Source organism: Aegilops tauschii, chromosome 5, assembly GCF_002575655.3.
Source record: "Aegilops tauschii subsp. strangulata cultivar AL8/78 chromosome 5, Aet v6.0, whole genome shotgun sequence".
Lineage (NCBI taxonomy): Eukaryota > Viridiplantae > Streptophyta > Magnoliopsida > Poales > Poaceae > Aegilops > Aegilops tauschii.
The window spans coordinates 574,540,125-574,561,196 of NC_053039.3; the positions used below are offsets into that span (position 1 = coordinate 574,540,125).

Genomic DNA, 21,072 nt, shown 5'->3' on the forward strand with positions numbered 1-21,072 from the left:
TAATCTGCGCCAAAATCAAACGAATTTTCCCCCATGATTCGGCTCGCTTCATTCCGTTAACCGTCGGCGTTCTTCTTCTTGCTCTCGGGGGAGGGATAATTAATATCTTTTTTGTTCCCGCCGGCGCAGGCTCGCCTCTCGTCGACCGACACCGCGACCAAGCCCGGCCGGCCGGCCATGGGTGGTGCGGGGCCAGCAAGATCTGGACGCCAACATCGTCCGCTGGGGGCCTCCGACCACCTCCTCGACGCCGGCGGCGGCGGCTGCGTGCACCGCGCCCTCAATCCCCCACCCACCGACTACGCCCGCCGCCGCCGCCGCAGCCGCAGCGCGCGCCCGCGCCCTTCTCGACGGGCTACGACATGGCCCCCCGCCCCCCGCCCCCGCCTCCGATGTCAGGGTCGACGCGGTCGAGAACGACGAGGTCATCGCGCACGCGCTGCAGGAGGAGCTCGCGCAGGTCGCCATGGCCGAGGCGTCCGGGGCCGACGGCGGCGAGGCCGAGCGCCGCGCCACCGTCCTCGCGCAGCAGTGGTTCCGCCCCGAGGTCGTCAGCCATCTGCCCTCAGGTACTACTAATCTTCAGTTAACAACACACAGTAAATTCAGACATGTCATCCCCTCCTGACTCGATCCCCTTTCCTGAACAAACGCCGGTGCAGCTCCACCTTATGTAGAAGAAGCAGAGAGCTCCAGTCCACGTTCGAGCCCCGAAGAAGATCGCAATGCGCGTGATGGCCACGGCTGCTCCATAGAGCTTGTCGACGATTTCTCTGCTCTCGACGGCGAAGTCGGCAAAAGACTGAATGACATGGTTCCTGTCCCTGTAAGTACTAGTGCTCTCTTCCTACTGATCCAAGATTATATATCCATTATGGCAGAATAATTGGTAGAATGATTGGGGCATATTTACCCTGGATTGGACATACATATGGTAGAATTTATTCACTGCATAAAGGGATTATAAGTACAGTAGTTTTGGGTTTCTACAGTTTCAAGGTGATTCAGAGTTCCTCCTCAGGATATCTTATCAAACCATGCTCTGAAATTTAGATGGGTTTCGGGATTGCTAGTTCCTGCTAGGTGATCAGAATAGTGATTCGGCCATTGACTCAAGGATGCCAGACACTATTTACGGTAGAGATCATATGTTAAATGCAGACAATGCTTTTGATTTATGTGAATTATCGATCAACCTAGTGGATCCCCAATCGTATATCTGTTCCTATGAGTGCAAATGCTGAGCCCTGTTCCACTTGTACTACTCCACAATATATTTTTACTGCCTGAAGGGGTTAAGTACAGCAGTTTTGGGTTTCTACTGTTTCAAGGGGCTTCAGAGTTCCAGCTTTGGTGTATTATCTAATCAAAATGAAATAACCAAGTCTGAAGTTTAGAGGGGTTGGGATTGCTAGTTCCTGCTAGGTAATCATAAGAATGCTTGGGTTATTACTCAAGGATGCCGGACACTATACGGTTCAGATAATATGTTAAATGCAGAATTATCAATCTACCTGGTGGATGCCCATGGTTCGATCTTATGTCTGTTCCTATCCAATGCAAATGCTGAGCCATGTTTCATTTTTACTATCCTGTGTGATAGTTTTTGCACATTTAACAATGAGTTTGTTGCTCATCAGTTTAGAAAATAAAAGTTCAGAACCTGCATCTCTAACTCTCCGTCAATGATCAAGCAGCTCATTCTTTGACGAATTTTCATTAACTTGCATGTGTTCCCTTGAAGATCAGTGTTATGTCTTACATTTTTGTTACTTACTCAGTTTGCTACTGCAGCATGTCCCTAAAACAAATGGAGACATTCCTTCTTTTGATGAAGCCTTTTCAGATCACCGAAGACTTCTTGACAGGTAAATACCCCTGCAGTACACTTGTCATCCCATAAATCTGTACATGAAGACATGTTTCTGTATACTGTCTGTGCTCCGTGGTAGGTCTTTTTAGATTGTCTGTCATTTGATCCCAATATGATCTCTTATTTAGGTTGGTGCTGTATGGCCTGGTTGAGCTCAAGGTTAACGGAGATGGCAATTGTCAGGTATATTTACAGGATTCAGTTCTCTGTTTACTTTTCAAGAATAGCATATTTGGTATCATCGGTGCAGACCTGCTCTACAATTGTTTATCTCTTTCTCAACCTTCCTGTTAAACAGTTTCGGGCATTGTCCGATCAATTCTACCGAACTCCCGAACACCATAGATTTGTGCGGCAACAGGTGGTCAATCAGGTCAGTATTGTGAATCTAACTACGTTTACCATTTTCCTTCCAACAGTTAAGGGCCACACTATAAGAATGATTTTGTCGGTCGATATATACAGCTACGAGAACTGGATGTGCCTCTCTGTATTTTTAAGAAGACGAAAAATTTCCTTGTCAGATTCCTTTGTTCTCACATTAATGTTTTCATTCACAGCTTGAGTCTCATCCCGAGATATATGCTGGATATGTCCCTATGGATTACAGAGAATATCTTAAGAAGATGCCAAAGTCAGTGCCTACTCTTTTTCTACTATTTATTTATCTCAGTAAATGTTACTCCCTCTGTAAACAAATATAAGAGCGTTTATATTATTATTTTAGTGATCTAAACGCTCTTATATTTCTTTACGGAGGGGGTAATTAATCGAGTGTAAAGATGCACATTCTCACTTTTTTATGCTTACCAGGATCGGAGAGTGGGGTGACCATGTTACACTGCAGGCTGCTGCAGACTTGGTAAGCATGATTCTTCCTTCCTCACCATTTTTACTAGTAGTTGATCTGTTGCACCTGTACGTACATTCTCAGGGTATCTATGCAGTGTATATAGTACATCATTGACTAATAATTTACTCCCTCCGTCCCATAATATAAGATGTTATTACAGCCAATATACTCAGAAACTGCCTTTGGTGACCGAGCTCACTGGAGGCCTTCAGATTCAAAATTCAAATTTCATTGAAATCCATATTTTTGTATTTCAAAAAATTATGAAAAAAAGTACAGATATACATGAAGGCATAACACACATGTGTGTAAATTTTCAGGGCAAAATACGTTGATATGAGGGCTGTGCAAAAAAGATAAATCTGGGGCTATTTAACACATGATACTATTCATCCTCCCAGGCCATGAATTTATCTTTTTTGCAGAGGTCGCATTTCAACGTATTTCATCATGAAATTTTACACACATGTGGGTTACATCCTTACATACACGCATATTTTTTCTTAGAATTTTTTGAAACATAAAAGTGAATTTGAATTTTGCAAAAATAAAGGCCTCCATGGATCTCGGCCTCCAAAACGGCATTCTCCCAATATACTCACGTATTGATAGTAGTAACATCTTATATTGTGGGACGGAGGGAGTAGCTTTGACTGCCATCATATATATTAGAAGAGCTTTCAAGGATTCGGAGGTAAGGGTTTGGTTACGACAAGGCGTACGAGTTGAAGGTTTATTTAAGACTAGCCAAACCGGCTGGGCCCACTGGTCAGTGTGGCCAAACTGGCTGGCCCCATCAGTCAGCGAGCGGCGCACGGGGCCACCATCCACGTGAACCGCATCACCCACCCAGAAAAAACCCAACCCACCACCACCCGACCCATACCATACTACCCCCGCGGCCTCGCTCGGCCTTATCCCCCCGCCGCCGCCGCCATTTACTCCACCACCACTCCCTCCCTCCCTCTTTCCCCCAGATCCAGATCTGAACCGCCGTAGCCGAGGGGCCATCGATGGAGGCGAGGAAGAGCGCGCCGGGGCAGCCCTGGTCGGACGGCGAGACCATGCACCTCATCGACGTCTACGAGGACCGCTGGACCAAGCTGCGCCGGGGCCAGCTCAAGGCGCACCAGTGGGAGGACGTGGCCGCCGAGGTCACGCGCCGCTGCGGCGGCCAGCGCAAGACCGGCACCCAGTGCCGCCACAAGCTCGAGAAGCTCCGCAAGCGCTACCGCACCGAGGCCGCCCGCCCCGTCACCTCCCTCTGGCCCTTCTTCCGCCGCATGGAGCGCCTCGAGCGCGGCCCCGTCCCCGTCTCCACCAACTCCTTCCCCGCCTCCCCGCCCGCCTCCGACGACGACCAAGACCAGGAGGAGGAGGAAGATGAAGATGAAGAAGAGCAGGAGCAGGAGGAAGAGGACCACGACGAGGGGGAGGACCAAGAAGAGGAGGAGGAGCAGTTGCTCGTCGCCAGGAACAGCGGCAGCCACACCAGGAGCATCAACGGCCTCGTGCGTGACGCCGGCGGGTTCAGGGGCCATCAGCAGCAGCAGCAGCAGCGGTGGCGCCCGTCGCCGCCCGCTGTCACGCTGTCCACCGCGCCTCCGCGCAAGAGGGTCTCCTACGAGGCCGCCGCGTTCCAGGCCAAGGCCGCCGCTGCAGAGAGGGTCAAGGCTGAGGAGGCTCCTGCGGCGGATCACCACTCCGTCGCAGGTGTGTTGAGGGACATCGGCGAGGGAATCAAGCGGCTGGAGAGGCGGAGAATGGAGGTGCAGTGGGAGATTGAGCGGGGGTGGAAGGAGACGGAGGCCCGCAGTAATCAGATGCTCCAGGATGCCCAGCGGCAGTTACAGGACACTCTCGCCGCACTGCCGCCGCCGGGGAAGAAGGCCAGGAGGGACCATGGCAGCAGTGCAGACAGCTTGTAGGTAGCTAGCTAGCGATCGATCGATCAGGGGACAGACAGGTTGAAGCTGTTTATTTTCTTATCTGGTGGTAGTGAAGGGAGGGAAAGAGATTGTTCCTAGTCTTCATCCTCTGCTCAGGATGTATGTATTTAGTTCTTGTCGTGAACGATTCTGACCATTGTTGCTTGCTTCGGTACGCATGGTAAACCATGCTTCTTACCAGACCAGTCGCATTCAGTCTCTATTTTGGTTGGTCTTTGCAGTGATTGATCTCTTGGACAATTGCTTGCCGTAATTTAATTGTATGCCTGCCACCTGATATGAGTGAAAAATTGGACTTTTTGGGCAGCATCTCTTAAAAACCTCTCCTTGATGTGTAGTTTCTTGGCATTATTACCAGTGAGCTGCTCATGTCATATGACTACTCTGCTATTTGTATGGTTTTTTCAGTATGGTGTAAAGATTTTCATTCTGACATCATTCAGAGATACATGCTACATCGAGATTCTCCCAGTCGTCCAAAAATCAAATAGAGGTAATGTGTTTTTGTCAATGATATGTTCTTACTGAATTGATATCTAAGTTTCACCAAATATTTCGGCCTGTTTGTATCTAATAAGATTTTCTTTCTTTCTTTCTTTCTGGACTCCAGTTATATGTTTGAGTTTTTGGGCCGAGGTGCACTACAACTCGATATATCCGGAAGGAGGTATATACAGTCTATTCTATCATCGTATAGATATCATTTTGCCTTTTATTCCATTGACTCGTCTATCTCAGAATGCTGATGATGATCTGCTGCAGAGTTGCCCGTCGTGGAGAACAGAAAGAAGAGGTGGTGGCACTTGGAGTTCTAGACTTGTAGTGCTAAAACCAAAAGGGGAATAGAAGATTTGATTTGTTCTTTTGATCTCATGGCAGCTTGTCGGATCGACGGTCGTTTTGTTCGACCATGTGATTACGAGGGATCTGAGGAGCTGCGACGCCGTAGGACTGATGAAGAGATTGACTGACAGTTCGTTTGTACATATATAGCAGTATCTGCACTGTTGACTGGTTCTGTGATATGTGATGTGAACATTTGTTGTGGTAGTACTTAATATATCTATATGCATCACTTATTTTTCTAGGAGAGGTTATGTCAATATTAGCAGAAAGCGTTGACAAAATGATACTCCCTCCATCCCAAAATGGAAGATCATTTTTGACACTATGGGACGGCGGATTTCTTTGCACTTTGACACAAATGACACACACCTTGTGGCACTGACAAGTGGATTCAGGTCCCACATGTCAGTGATACAAGACGTCTCATTTGGAATGTCTGTGGCGCAAGGCACGCCATTTTGTCAAAGCAAGACAAAAGTAGATAATTTTGTTGAATTCCCCGGAAATTGATCCATCGTCTACGGTGTAGTGTGTGGTGTTTGTGTTTTGCAGTTACTTTAGTTAAATGTATGTATTTTTGTTTTGAACTTTGGTCCTGCTAATTCCAGTTAATCTAGAGCAGAGCAGTCTATGTATGTACTCACTCTGTACACTAAAGTAAGACGTTTTAGAGACTTGACAATGTTTTAAGCTGGTGTTAACTTTTCTCCGAACTCCAATTAAATGTTCGAGTTTTTGGACCAAAGTGCACTACAACAGGGGTGAGCAAAAAGCTCAAAGCTCAGTAAGCTTAACGATTGCTCGTTTGCTCGGCTCGCTTGCTAATGAGCTGAGTCAATCTTTGTTTTTAGCTTAATGATCCACACAAAGGAGTTCCACAAGCTAAAAAGGCTGTTCGTCAAGCTTGTCAAAAATCGTTCTAGCTTAGCTTTAGCCCATCCAGTCACAATTAGTCAGGTCATCTCATAAGTCTCAGCCCGCAAGTCCCCTATTATTTGACTCTCTTTTTTTTTGCAAGAATCCTATTATTTGACTTATTATACCTGCTTGCGATGCTATGTTGATTTGTTGGCTGTTGCTAAAATATTAATGCATTTGTGATGCAGTTGATTAAATTATCGTAAACTATTGTTGAAGTGATGTGCTACTTGTACTTTTAAATGAGCTGTAACAAGTGCTGACTCACGAGCTTTTTAGTGAACCGAGCCAATCTTGGTTTTTAGATCGTTATAATGAAAATGAGCCTACCTATCCGAGCCTTAACGAGCCGGGCTTCTTATTAATCCACCCCTAAGATCATCTCTGTCCAATCTCTTATAAGTTAAATTTGCGGAGAAACAAACCTGTTTAGGGCATCAAGGGGTATCTACCAAATCCCTTATATGACCTTTTCCCTAAAAATGACCCCCCCTCCCCCCCGGGCAGGTGTTCCTAGGAGAAGTCACGCTGCCTCCCGCTCACCTGCAACTTTCCCGCCCAACCCCGATGTTGTCGTTGGTCGGCCCGTCATCGGTCTTCCCCGGTCCCGATAACCGCCGGAATGGAAAGCCCCTCCCCCACTCCACCCCTGGTACCCTCGCCGGCGCCAGTGACCCACCGCCGGCCATGAATTCGGCACCGCTACCACCAAGACGATGATGGCAAGGCAATGATCATCAACAGAGGTTCGTCACCGATGGTTGTCGTCACTCGCTCGACCGCGACACCACCCTAGCCCAAAGCTGATCGGCAAAAGGGACCGTTGGACAGGCCGACGGCAAATAAAAAGAAGGCCATGACCTCCCCAACGCTTCTCCTTCGACCTCCCGTGGTGTCAGCGACTACTACGCGGCCTTCGACAGGCATGCCGCCGCCCCTTTCACCTCTGTTGGGCGAGGATGAGGTGGATTCATACGAGACCAACATGCTCGAGGAAATACCCGCAAGGTAACATTTTCTCCTTCTTTTTGTTTTTTGTTTGGAGTTTGCTTAGGAAAGTGGTGCATGATTTTCTACGGATTGCTAGGTTCTTTGTTTACTTTTGTAGTGAGCAATTGAATGATGATGTGGCTGCTTTTCATGGAAAAATGAATGTAAGCCTCACACTTGACTTTAATGGCATTGCCATGTCAATAGCATATCCCCAAACGAGAGAGGCCAAGGTGGTGGACGAGGTCGAGGAGATCGAGGAGAGTCAAGTAAACAAGAAGAGGAGTATGTTGTGCAACTACAAGATCGAGGAAGACGAATGTTTGTGTGAAGCTTGGGTCAACATCTCTCTCGATGCCATAGTCAGTGCCGACCAAAATTGGAGAAATTTTGGCAAAGGATCAAGGGCCGAAGAACGTGCTATCATGTGGATGGATCCTAGCAAGATGGACGAGGAGGCGAGACAATATTGGGAGTTTACTCATGGGGACATCTTGGTTAAGATGTGTGGTGGCGGTGGCAAGGGTGTTGTCCACGGTGACAGTGATGGGAGTGCATGAGTCCCATTTGAACTATGATGGCTTTTGATCAACCATGTGTTTGTGGTTTTTTGGAATGAACTTGTTCATTCGGCGCCTTTCGGCACAAATTATGGTTACGTTTGATGGATTCGATGGACATTAGTGATGCTCATAGTTGAATTATTATGTGGTGCATTCCATTTGACTATGTTTGTGTTGAAATGTGTTCAATTTGTTTCAATTGTTTGAGCAAAAGTTTGGATGACTTAATGGGTTTTTTTATAGGGGATCTGCTAGATGAGCAAACATCATTTGCCTAAAACAATTTGGGGAAAACAGGGTAGGGAGAAGGTTTTGGACTTCTAGGGTAGGGGTCTAGTAGAGATGCTCTAACTACAACTCGATGTACCCAGAGAGGGGTGCCATTTATAGTTTACATTTTTTTTCTTAACTACTATTATCTCCGTCCCAAATTACTTGTCTTAGATTTGTCTAGATGTATCTAGACACGCTCGGGGTGGAGGGAGTATGTCTCAACATGCTAATCACAATCTGTTGCAAAGTTGCACGTCATGGAGAACGTGAAGAAGAGGTGGTGGCATTTTCACTTCTAAGGGTCTCTAACCCTCCCCCCTATAAGATACCACACCTCCCTAAACTAAATGCCTCAAAGTTTGAGTCGGACCGGATGACAATGGGCCTATTTTCCACCATCTTCCTCGAGCACAAGACTGCGAGGAACCTCCATTTTGAGCTCCTAAGCTTGATCCGAGGCGAAGGATAGGAGCAATGGAGAAAAAACGGGCACCATCCATGGAGAAGAAGGTCGAAGAGGAAGAAGGAGGAGGGCCAAACTACACCGCGAGATCCATGGCGACTGACTAACGGAGCGGAGGATGAGGAACAATAGAAGACGAGTAGTCCAGCGGAGGAGATGCCGCAGAAAGAAGGAGCAAGTAGGCAACCGATTGAACTGATGGATTAGTCCATATTACAGAACCATTTGTCACCATGTGTTTATAAATCATTTGTGCAAACACATGTTACTTGTCTAGTCTCTACTATGTACAAAGAAAAAGAATAGACATACGAACTGCAATATGCAAGGAAATTCAGTTATTCTCAAAATGTTGCACTAATTTCATTAGCCTTTTGGTTTTGTGTACATTCCATGGTACTGTAACTAAATTGAACAACTAAGAACCGAGAATACATGGAATGATGGAAAGGAGCTAAAACCATTAATGTGAAGCTCCAAAAGCATTATATGGATGTTCATCTTAAATATCGTGCATAACAAGAAGAGGCCAAAGCACCGCCATCAAGACAACAATGGCGCCGGCGGATCCAAAGCCCGCCGGCGCAGCCCCACTGGGGGGCCCCGGCGGTGGCCTGGCCTTGTCGGTGACCTTGATGACCAGCTTCTGCCCGCCCTGGCAGTGGCCGGTGACGCCGCTGATGAAGTAGAAGGGGCCGGGGCGGTCGAGGCGCACCTCGGTGTTACCGCTGTTGGAGAAGAAGATGGGGTGCGACGACTCACACTTGTTGTACCCCTGCTCCGTCACCACCATCACCGAGTCCTGATTGTACTTGAAATCTATGCACGCACGCACGATCGCGCCACATATCAAAAAACAATTTATCATCAACCAAGCCATCGACGCCGATGAACGAGTTGGTGGTGTTAACACGACGGGCGGCTCTTACGGACGATGTCGCCGACGTGGAAGTGGTTCTTGGACGCCCAATGGTTGTACGTTTGGGAGTCGCCGGCCTGCGGGACGACCCACTCGGCGTCGCCGCCGACCTCGAAGTTGGTGGCGCGCGACGCGTCGAGGAGCGCGAGGAGCAGCACGAGGGAGAGGAGGCTCGCCATGGCCGGCCACGGAATTGCTGGCTACCTGATGAGACGCGCAGAACGAACCGAGATTGACATGCAAGGGGAAGAAGATTAATAGGTGGTGGCGAGTTGGGGAGGCGTCGACGAGTATGTGGTGCATGTGTGCAGCCGGAGTTGGGCCGCCGCGGGAAAGCATGAGATCGATCCATCCTTGCTTTGACCCGCGCCCAAAGCGTGTGTGGTGAAGAGTAAAAATAGGTGGGGATATGCATGCAGACCCTTTTGTTTTGTACTAGTAGCTAACTTAAATATTACAGTAGATTTCTGACCATCATCTTATATTTGTTTACAAGGGAATAATGTATAAGATGTTTATTTTAAAACAAAATGCACCCAAAAAAATGCATCACTTTTAAAAAGGAGAAAAATATATTTTTGGTCTCTCAAGTTCTCCAAAAGTCTACATCTGGTGCCTCAAGAATTTTCGAGCGACATTTGACCCCTCCAGTCTCATAACCGAGTAACTTTCTTCCAAAACCGGGGCAAAGTGATATTGAGGTTCCCGCAAAAAAAAAAGATGTGTGACTAGTTTTTGAATCTCACCTGCCACATGAGTAGTCCAAGTCACTGGCGTAGCCAGCCTGATTTGCCAGTGTGGTCCGGTAATAGAAATATTTACACAAGTTCTGTTTATTTTAAAAGAAATATTTTTTTTACTACACTATACACAAGCTATGGGGGGATTCCAGGGTGGTCCATCGACCACCCTGGCCACCCCCTAGCTACGCCACTGGTCCAAGTCTCTCTCTCTCTCTCTCTAGGATGCAGGAGTAACACGCAACACACTGGCAGGTGGCAACAACCAACGCCGCCTTACCCCCGGCTACCTCCCACCACCATCGCGCCTCGTCTCCGTACCATTCGCAACCACCAACCCTCACCACATCACTCCCGCACCCAAGGATCTATCCACATGGGAGTTTGATGCGGCAGAGTTGCTTGTCTGCGGCGTATCGGGGTTGTTGACGACGGCGTATGTGTAACCAGACGATGCTAATTCTAGGCCGGTGGCGTTCGACTGCGATGCTGCCTAGGTCGGCTGCATCTGATGGTCCCTAAAGACGGGGCCCTAGATGGCGGCAGGCTCAACCTCTGACCTGTTTGGGGAACATAGTAATTCAAAAAAAATCCTACGATCTCGCAAGATCTATCTAGGAGAAGCATAGCAATGAGCGGGGAGAGTGTGTCCACGTACCCTCGTAGACCGAAAGCGGAAGCGTTTAGTAACGCGGTTGATGTAGTCGAACGTCTTCACTATCCAACCGATCCAAGTACCGAACGTGCGGCACCTCCGTGTTCAGCACACGTTCAGCACAATGACGTCCCTCGAGCTCTTGATCCAGTTGAGGACGAGGGAGAGTTTCGTCAGCACGACGGTGTGGCGACGGTAATGATGAAGTTACCAGCGTAGGGCTTCGCCTAAGCACTACGACGATATGACCGAGGTGTGTAACTGTGGAAGGGGGCACCGCCACACGGCTAAGAGAAGACTTGTTGTACTTTGGGGTGCCCCCCTCCCCACATATATAAAGGAGGGGGGAGGAGGAGGCCGGCCAAGGGGGGCGCGCGCCATATGGGAGTCCAACTAGGATTCCCAATCCTAGTTGGAGTCCCCTTCCTTTTCCAAGAGGGGAAGAGAGGGAAGGAGGAAGAGAGGGAGAAGGAAAGAGGGGGGCGCCGCCCCCTCCCTAGTCCAATTCGGACTTGCCATGGGGGGGGCGGCCGCCCTTTGTGGCCCTTCTCTCCTGTCCACTAAAGCCCATTAAGGCCCAATACTTCCCGGGGGGGTCCGGTAACCTCCCGGTACTCCGAAAAATATCCGAATCACTCTGGAACCATTCCGTTGTCCGAATATCATCGTCCAATATATCATTCTTTATGTCGTCATGTCCGTGATCTCATCCGGGACTCCGAACAATCTTCGGTCATCAAATCACAGAACTCATAAAACAAATCGATCGTCATTGAACGTTAAGCGTGCGGACCCTACGGGTTCGAGAACTATGTAGACATGACCGAGACACATCTCCGGTCAATAACCAATAGTGGAACCTGGATGCTCATATTGGCTCCTACATATTCTACAAAGATCTTTATCGGTCAAACCGCATAACAACATAAGTTGTTCTCTTTGTCATTGGTATGTTACTTGCCCGAGATTCGATCGTCGGTATCATCATACCTAATTCAATCTTGTTACCGGCAAGTCTCTTGACTCGTTCCGTAATGCATCATCCCGCAACTAACTCATTAGTCACATTGCTTGCAAGGCTTATATTGATGTGCATTGCCGAGAGGGCCCAGAGATACCTCTCCGATACTCGGAGTCACAAATCATAATCTTGATCTATGCCAACTCAACAAACACCTTCGGAGACACCTGTAGAGCATCTTTATAATCACCCAGTTACGTTGTGACGTTTGATAGCACACAAGGTGTTCCTTCGGTATTCGGGAGTTGCATAATCTCATAGTTAGAGGAACATGTATAAGTCATGAAGAAAGCAATAGCAATAATACTAAACGATCATTATGCTAAGCTAACAGATGGGTCTTGTCCATCACATCATTCTCTAATGATGTGATCCCGTTCATCAAATGGCAACACATGTCTATGGTTAGGAAACTTAACCATCTTTGATTAACGAGCTAGTCAAGTAGAGGCATACTGGGGACACTATGTTTGTCTATTTATTCACACATGTACTAAGTTTCCGGTTAATACAATTCTAGCATGAATAATAAACATTTACCATGATATAAGGAAATATGAATAACAACTTTATTATTGCCTTTAGGGCATATTTCCTTCAGTCTCCCACTTGCATTAGAGTCAATAATCTAGATTACATAGTAATGATTCTAACACCCATGGAGTCTTGGTGTTGATCATGTTTTGCTCGTGAAAGAGGCTTAGTCAACGGGTCTGCAACATTCAGATCCGTATGTATTTTGCAAATCTCTATGTCTCCCTCCTTGACTTGATCGCGGATGGAATTGAAGCGTCTCTTGATGTGTTTGGTTCTCTTGTGAAATCTGGATTCCTTCGCCAAGGCTATTGCTCCAGTATTGTCACAAAAGATTTTCATTGGATCCGATGCACTAAGTATTACACCTAGATCGGATATGAACTTCTTCATCCAGACTACTTCATTTGCTGCTTCCGAAGCAGCTATGTACTCCGCTTCACACGTAGATCCCGCCACGACGCTTTGCTTGGAACTGCACCAACTGATAGCTCCACCATTCAATATAAATACGTATCCGATTTGTGACTTAGAGTCATCCGGATCAGTGTCAAAGCTTGCATCGACGTAACCATTTACGACAAGCTCTTTGTCACCTCGATAAACAAGAAACATATCCTTAGTCCTTTTCAGGTATTTCAGGATGTTCTTAACAGCTGACCAGTGATCCACTCCTGAATTACTTTGGTACCTCCCTGCTAAACTAATAGCAAGGCACACATCAGGTCTAGTACACAACATTGCATACATGATAGAACCTATGGCTGAGGCATAGGGAATGACTTTCATTTTCTCTCTATGTTCTGCAGTGGTCGGGCATTGAGTCTGACTCAACTTCACACCTTGTAACACAGGCAAGAACCCTTTCTTTGACTGATCCATTTTGAACTTCTTCAAAACTTTATCAAGGTATGTGCTTTGTGAAAATCGAATTAAGCGTCTTGATCTATCTCTATAGATCTTGATGCCCAATATATAAGCAGCTTCACCGAGGTCTTTCATTGAAAAATTCTTATTCAAGTATCCTTTTATGTTATCCAGAAATTCTATATCATTTTCGATCAATAATATGTCATCCACATATAATATCAGAAATGCTACAGAGCTCCCACTCACTTTCTTGTAAATACAGGCTTCTCCAAAAATCTATATAAAACCATATGCTTTGATCACACTATCTGTCGGGGATATACCCCGCGGCGTAACCCGGCCGGACTTGGCGACTCACTAATGACCTGCCCTGACTGGACAACTCACTAAGTGACCCGCCCGAGCCTGGCGACTCATGGGTAACCCGACGAGTGGTTCAGAGGAACGACAAGACCCGGTGGCCCAGAAGGCGGTTTATGAAAGGCCGGCTCATGTTATGGTGGGCCGGTTTAAGAGGAAAGGATAAGGAAAATTCTCTTACAAAGGAAGCAAGACTAGGACTCCACTTGTAATAGAGTAATCCTAATCCTGCTAGGACTAGTCATGTAACCCGTCCCTTCAACTTATATAAGGAGGGGCAGGGCTCCCAAAGGGGGACAAGCAAGAAGAAACAATCTCTAGGGCTAGACACAAAGAGCCGGTTTACCGTCGACTCTCTCATGATGATAATGAGACTTAGCCACAAACAGCATGTAGGGTTGTTACTGGATGATGTTTCCCGGGGCCCGAAGCTGTCTAAACCTTTGTCTTCTGTTGCGTCTCTCGATTCCGCTCAACCCCTCTCAAGCTACCACATAGATGCGTTGGCCTCACGACTAAGTCCTCACACTAGGACATCTGCCGTGACAAATCCACGACAGTTGGCGCCCACCGTGGGGCCTGCGCACGGTGGTGTTGAGTTCTTGGAGGGATCTTTTCTAGGGTTCGAGAAGCTCGCAATTGACCGAAAAAATTCACGTCGTCTTCCGGTTCATCAGTTGAGATTAAAAGGAATTGGCGAAGGATGCGATCTGTCCACCGCCACAATTGCGTGATCCGCCATAGCACAGTTGTTTTCTCTGCAGACGTAATCCGCCCAGACCAAAAGAAAGCCAATCTCCGTCGTTGCATCATCATGCAAGGGCGTATGCTGTGTATCAAATCGCTGGGCCATCGATCGTAAAAGCGCGCATGCATAATCTTCGGTTGAGATCCGCCAAGACCAGAAGTTTCATTGCGGCGGCAGCAAGCAAAACCAGAAGTTGTTTTGTCATTAAAGTTTTCTATGAGAAGACAAGATTGCTTAATCAGATTGGATGGAGTACTAATCCACGTGAGAATCAAATCAGCAAGTCACGTCAATGTGAATCAATTATTACCAAGTGAAAGAAGACCACGACTCGGTTTGGTCAACTCATCATGACTCGGAAACGGATACGGCCGTAGTTTGGTTTCGATCCGCTACCCGCCCGGTTTGGCTTTGGCCATGGCCAGAGCTTCAAATCGCGGCGAATCCGAGTCGCCTCTCCGGTTTTCAAGTCGCCTCCCCAGGCCTCGCCTCCTGCTGCCGTTTCTGCTACGGCCCGGTGCCTCTCCACGGTTACCCCTCGCCGGTGGAGCCGTCCGCTGCGCCCACGGTTACAGCCGACGGGGCGGCACCGCCATTGAGCCGGCTGCCTGCTTCGACACGCCTGTCGAGCCGCCACAGCTGTTCTGATCCGCCGCGCCGCTCGAGTCCAGCCTCTGCCAAGTGCTGCCGGAGCGGCCGCCGTCGTCGCCATCTTCGCCTCAGCCGGCCCGTCGCCTCGCCGGTCCTTTCTGCTCACTCCTGCTCCGTACCGCCTCGATGTTCCACCTGCGAGAAACGTGCTCTGCCTCTGCCCATATTTGCTAGCTGGTGTTAGTTGTGTTTGCTCATACAGTATATGGTACGGACAGAGCAGAACGGAGGCCGGGGGTAGCACATGCGCCTTCAAGATTTCTGAAACTCTACTAGTCCATGGAAAGTGCTACCAATGCAATTACTTGCTGCTGCAACACACGAGGAGCAGAGGAACAAAGCACGCGAAGTGGCCAGGTGTTTTTATGACACAGAAGATACGTTTTTTGAACCGCCCGTGTCCATGCTCTGCTACGGCTACATATCAAAACACCGCCTTCGCCGTGGCCACTACCTTCATCATCCTCAAGCCATTTTCACCGCTATGGCGCACTGCCTCCGCCGCGGCCTTGGATGAGTGGTTAATAACTCACCGTTGAAAATACCGAAAGTTGTTCACGGAACAGATCATCAAGCGTCAAAACAAATCAGGTGATATCCATCCGAATTTATTTTATTAACACGTAATGTTTTCATCAAAGAACAATCGCTTGGTCTATTATATTTTTTCACAGGACCGTTCTTCCTTACGACAAGGTGTCGTAAAAGGGGCATAAGCAAATATTATTTTTGCACTAGCGCTCGTCATGTGCAAGTTGCCACCCCCGCTACATCAACACACGCGGCTGACTCATTGTCCGTACCCATGGCCGACTTATCTGCGTCCGTGCCATTTCCGACGCCGCTGCCGACTCTCCCCGTCCGCACCGGTTTACAACTTTGCGGCCGGCTTATTTGTCTGCACCCGCGGCCGGCTCAGACGTGATTGATTTCAGCTTCACCGTGGTAATTATCAACTCCGCGGTTGATAATTATTGGCCTGACATATCAGGTGAAATCCATCCAGTATATTTTTTACATATTGCTTTCTTTAAAAGAGCAATTACTCTGGCTCATGATGTTTTCTATGCGGGACAATTATTCACTGAAAGGATGATCATTATGTCACGGATATAAAGCTCGCGCCAATCTTATTAAGCGCCAGCATCCAACCATACTGCATTGTTCAACAAATGTGTGTGCAAACCGCCGCCTCTGTGGCTCAATCTACAACAACAACAACACCGTGGCCGGCTCACCCGTCTGCGCCGGTTTACAACACCGCAGACAACTCACCCGTCCGCCCCCGCGGCCGGTTCACCAGACTGCACCGGCTTACAACGCCGTGGCCGACTCATCTATCTATATCGCCTCTGATGCTGCGGTCGTCTTTTTCGTCCGTCTCTCGCGGCCTGGTCTACATCAACACACCGGGCCGCACCTGTCTGCAAGAGTTGTTTATTGAGTATGAGCAAGTCACTGCTTGGGTAGACCGGTTTTCTTCCAACAAATTGGAGGCAAATTATTATGTATTATCAGACGCCGTCTGCACTGGATGGCTCAATGGACAGGCGTACAAGTCGCCGCCACTACAGTTTGGTTAAACTTCAACGAGCCAGTTGGAAGGAACCATTGGCCGAGTTGCTGACACGGCTCATATGGGAACATTTATAACCCGCCGCAGTCACCTCAACATTCCATGGATTCACATCGCGCTATCAACACCAATGATATACCCCTTATGCTATGGTCAAATATGGAGAATCTCAAAGCCAACTCCTCGAGTCGTCTTGAGACTCGGGGGCTACAGTGATATGACTCAGCAAGTCTTGCCAATTTCAGCAAATTCAAGAACCCCAGGATGTTGAAGGGAAAGATAACCCGATCCTGGAGGCTACTGCCATATTGATGAAAATTTAAAGGCCGTCAGAAAATCCCGGCTCAATGAAGGAGTCCTGGGTCATCAGGAAAGATTCCGGTTCAAAATCCGGCTCAAGAGACATCTCTCTCCCATAAAGCGTTGAAGCTCTCAAAATATCCGGTTTAAAATCCGGCTCAAGGGAAATCAGTCTCATTGAAGCTCTCAAATCCGGTTTAAGAATTTTTGGTTCAAAAAGAATTAATCTCTCGCAAGTTCGAGTTTAAATGCCGTCAGAAAATTTCCGGCTAAAAATGAAGATTCCGGTTTAAAATCCGGTTCAAGGGGAAGATGTCTCCCACCAAGCTTTGAAGCTCTCAATATCCGGTTTAACATCCAGTTCAAAAAGAAATATCTCTCGCAAAGTTCGAGTTTTCAGAAAAGTTAAAGGGGCCAAAGAGAGTCTGTTGCAAAGCACAACTCAAACATAGGCGCCCACTGAGCACAGCTCAAAATATTGCTCGGGGGCTCTTTGCTTCTACAAGAACAAAGAGTCTATAACCTTGTAATAGGCTATAAAAGCCAGGCTTGTAAGCCAGGTGTATTCACCTAAAACCCCGGGTTATTCTGCCTTTTTAAGTAAGTCACTCCGCCCAGGTAATCCTGGTAAGACCCGTTGAACGTTTGACAAGTCAATCTTATAAAGACCCTGAACTTGTCATAGTTAAAATGACGATTGGTTAATGTGAGGTCCATCTTATAAGGCTTTGTAAAATGGTTTAACTCAGTGGCCTGGCAACCCATGAAAAGCCTCGCTTCTTGCATGTTTTCTTTTGAAATCTTTCTTTTTGAGGTTTCTTTTGATGAAGATTATACTAATCCGGTGTTTATTAACCCGGCTTGGCTTCAACTATAAGTTGTCAGCACACGATCAGCTATAATCCGGTGTTTATTGACCCGGCTTGGCTTTCGACTACAAGTTGCCAGTATGTTTAGCCTTGAATGGCCTTAATGCTAGTCTTTTCCATAATTGCATAAGACTATATTATATCTGGGTCGTTACCCGCCCTGCCTTTTGACGTTAAGTCGCTAGGGCATATGTTGTTTAAACTCTATGCAGGATTTGCAGAGCCATGACTTATATAAATGATTAAGTTGAATCCCATCATCAAAAATTGAAATTGGTGTCTCAAAAGGGTTATCAGTTATTGATTTTCCCAAAGGCTATAAGCCGCCGGGTTATGAAAATTCCGGTTTACAATGAATGCACATTAAGTCGCCATCGGCCAAGAGCCGCCGAGTATTTAAACTCTGGATTTACTTGTCAACCGATAAGATATTCACATCTTTCATAGCCAAAATTGGCTGTATTTTCATGATGATATTGAATGATTGAGGTTTTCATACCGGATTATATTATTCAAATCTTCAAATAGCCAACATGGCTGGATTTTATTATGGTTATAAATAGCCGTATTATGATTAAGGTTTTCAAATCCGCTTTAGCGCAATTGCTATTATATTATCAATGGATATGATTTATTCTACAATTGAATGAATAGTCCCGAGTCGCTGCAGGCTTACGACCCGGCACTTGGAGGATACATTATTCAAGTTGAGATTACATCAAATATGCAAGTCTCATATCACTGCAAGCATGCACCATGACACTTGGGGGCTAATGCAAAGTCATTTTTATTGGCCTTATTGAAGACCCGACTCATCACATTCTAAATGAGCCGGTCCTTGGGGGCTACCAATTGCTCCTGTCGAAAATTCAAGGTACACAAGCCTTAATCCATTATATTGAAAGATCCACTACTCAGTTGGTAGAGTACAAAGCTCTTAACCTTGTGGACGTGGGTTCAAGCCCCCATGGTGGAGATTACATCATATGATGTTATTATCAATGAATTATATACAAAGTCCCAGCTCAGTATTATCTTACTGAGCCGGCCCTTGGGGGCTACATGTTGCTGCTCAAATTTACATGATCATATTTACAAAGTCCCTGCTCATTATTGCATAATGACCCGGCCCTTGGGGCTACACTGGTTGAAATTTTTATGAGCATAAGGCAATTACAAGTCCCAGGTTGCTGCAAGCATGACAACCCGGCACTTGGGGGCTATAGGTGATATGCATATAAGGGAGGAATAACTTCAAATTCTCAGTTTTGAGAAAATCAGGTATTATATTATTATCAGAGAAATCTGCAAAGTGTATGACCCGGCGTCATCATAAGATTAACCCGGCATCAGCAACAATTACATGACCCGGCATCATTTGTTTATAACCCGGTAATTTTGGCAATGATAAATCGGCAAGTTCTACATTTTCAAACCGGCTGATATCAGTTGAATATTTGAAGACCAGTATTTTTGTCAAATCAGAGCATTGAAGGCCGATTCAAATGGATTCTTTATTTACAAAATATCTTATGCAAGCAAATTGATTATAAAGCTGGTCTATTGACTCGGATTTTTCAGAAGGAAGAAATGACAAGGACTTAAGGATGATCAAGTGCCGGTTTATAAGAATATTTAAACCGGAGCACAACCCGCCAAATTTGTTCTTGTGTTTATGTTGCAGATCAGTTAAACATGGATAAATCCAAATTAAACTGGGGGCTAATGTCGGGGATATACCCCGCGGCGTAACCCGGCCGGAAGTATAACTCGGCCGGACTTGGCGACTCACTAATGACCTGCCCTGACTGGACGACTCACTAAGTGACCCACCCGAGCCTGGCGACTCATGGGTAACCCGAAGAGCGGTTCAGAGGAACGACAAGACCCAGTGGCCCAGAAGGCGGTTTATGGAAGGCCAGCTCATGTTATGGTGGGCCGGTTTAAGAGGAAAGCATAAGGAATATTCCCTTACAAAGGAAGCAAGACTAGGACTCCACTTGTAATAGAGTAATCCTAATCCTACTAGGACTAGTCATGTAACCCGCCCCTTCAACTTATATAAGGAGGGGCAGGGCTCACCAAAGGGGGACAAGCAAGAAGAAACAATCTCTAGGGCTAGACACAAAGAGCCGGTTTACCGGCGACTCTCTCGTGATGATAATGAGACTTAGCCACAAACAGCATGTAGGGTTGTTACCGGATGATGTTTCCCGGGGCCTGAAGCTGTCTAAACCTTTGTCTTCTGTTGCGTCTCTCGATTCCGCTCAACCCCTCTCAAGCTACCACATAGATGCGTTGGCCTCATGACTAAGTCCTCACACTAGGACATCTGTCGTGAAAAATCCACGACACTATCAAAGCGTATATTCCAACCGTGAGAGGCTTGCACCAGTCCATAAATGGATCACTGGATCTTGCACACTTTGTTAGCACCTTTAAGATCGACAAAACCTTCTGGTTGCATCATATACAACTCTTATTTAAGATATCCATTAAGGAATGCAGTTTTGACATTCATTTGCCAGATTTCATAATCATAAAATGCGGCAATTGCTAACATGATTCGGACAGACTTAAGCATCGCTATGGGTGACAAGGTCTCATCGTAGTCAAACTCCTTGAACTTGTTGAAAACCTTTCGCAACAAGTCGAGCTTTGTAGACAGTAACATTACCGCCAGCGTCAGTCTTCTTCTTGAAGATCCATTTATTCTCATACATGGATCCCATCTTAGATTTCATGGCCTCAAACCATTTCGCGGAATCTGGGCTCATCATCGCTTCCTCATAGTTCGTAGGTTCATCATGGTCAAGTAACATGACCTCCGGAACAGGATTACCGTACCACTTTGGTGCGGAACTTACTCTGGTTGACCTACGAGGTTCGGTAGTAACTTGATCTGAAATTTCATGATCATCATCATTAGCTTCCTCACTAATTGGTGTAGGAATCACTGGAACTGATTTCTGTGATGAACTACTTTCCAATTCGGGAGAAGGTACAATTACCTCATCAAGTTTTACTTTCCTCCCGGTCACTTCTTTCGAGAGAAACTCCTTCTCTAGAAAGGATCCATTCTTAGCAACGAATATCTTGTC

At 46.8% G+C, this 21,072-nt stretch overlaps 2 protein-coding genes and 1 non-coding gene across 3 annotated transcripts; 2 read left to right on the forward strand and 1 right to left on the reverse strand.

The window, feature by feature from the left end:
• Nucleotides 1–112: 112 nt before the first annotated feature.
• Nucleotides 113–5,762, forward strand: LOC109744240 (OVARIAN TUMOR DOMAIN-containing deubiquitinating enzyme 9; the record flags this gene model as incomplete). The annotated part of the gene is made up of 11 exons (XR_012183861.1): nucleotides 113–569; nucleotides 663–826; nucleotides 1,795–1,868; nucleotides 2,002–2,056; nucleotides 2,172–2,246; nucleotides 2,434–2,507; nucleotides 2,687–2,735; nucleotides 5,084–5,168; nucleotides 5,286–5,342; nucleotides 5,438–5,468; nucleotides 5,555–5,762. It is a non-coding gene; the product is annotated as an OVARIAN TUMOR DOMAIN-containing deubiquitinating enzyme 9 (transcript).
• LOC109744241 (uncharacterized) lies at nucleotides 3,328–4,995 on the forward strand. Its single transcript, XM_020303333.4, has one exon. The coding sequence runs from the start codon at nucleotides 3,740–3,742 to the stop codon at nucleotides 4,652–4,654; it is 915 nt and encodes a 304-aa protein (XP_020158922.1). The 5' UTR covers nucleotides 3,328–3,739; the 3' UTR covers nucleotides 4,655–4,995.
• A 3,317-nt stretch (nucleotides 5,763–9,079) lies between the features above and the next one.
• Nucleotides 9,080–9,868, reverse strand: LOC109744250 (early nodulin-like protein 6). Its single transcript, XM_020303349.4, has 2 exons — nucleotides 9,658–9,868; nucleotides 9,080–9,547 (listed from the first exon to the last, which is right to left on the reverse strand). The coding sequence occupies exons 1-2, from the start codon at nucleotides 9,824–9,826 to the stop codon at nucleotides 9,231–9,233; spliced, it is 486 nt and encodes a 161-aa protein (XP_020158938.1). The 5' UTR covers nucleotides 9,827–9,868; the 3' UTR covers nucleotides 9,080–9,230.
• Between the last annotated feature and the right edge of the window lie 11,204 nt (nucleotides 9,869–21,072).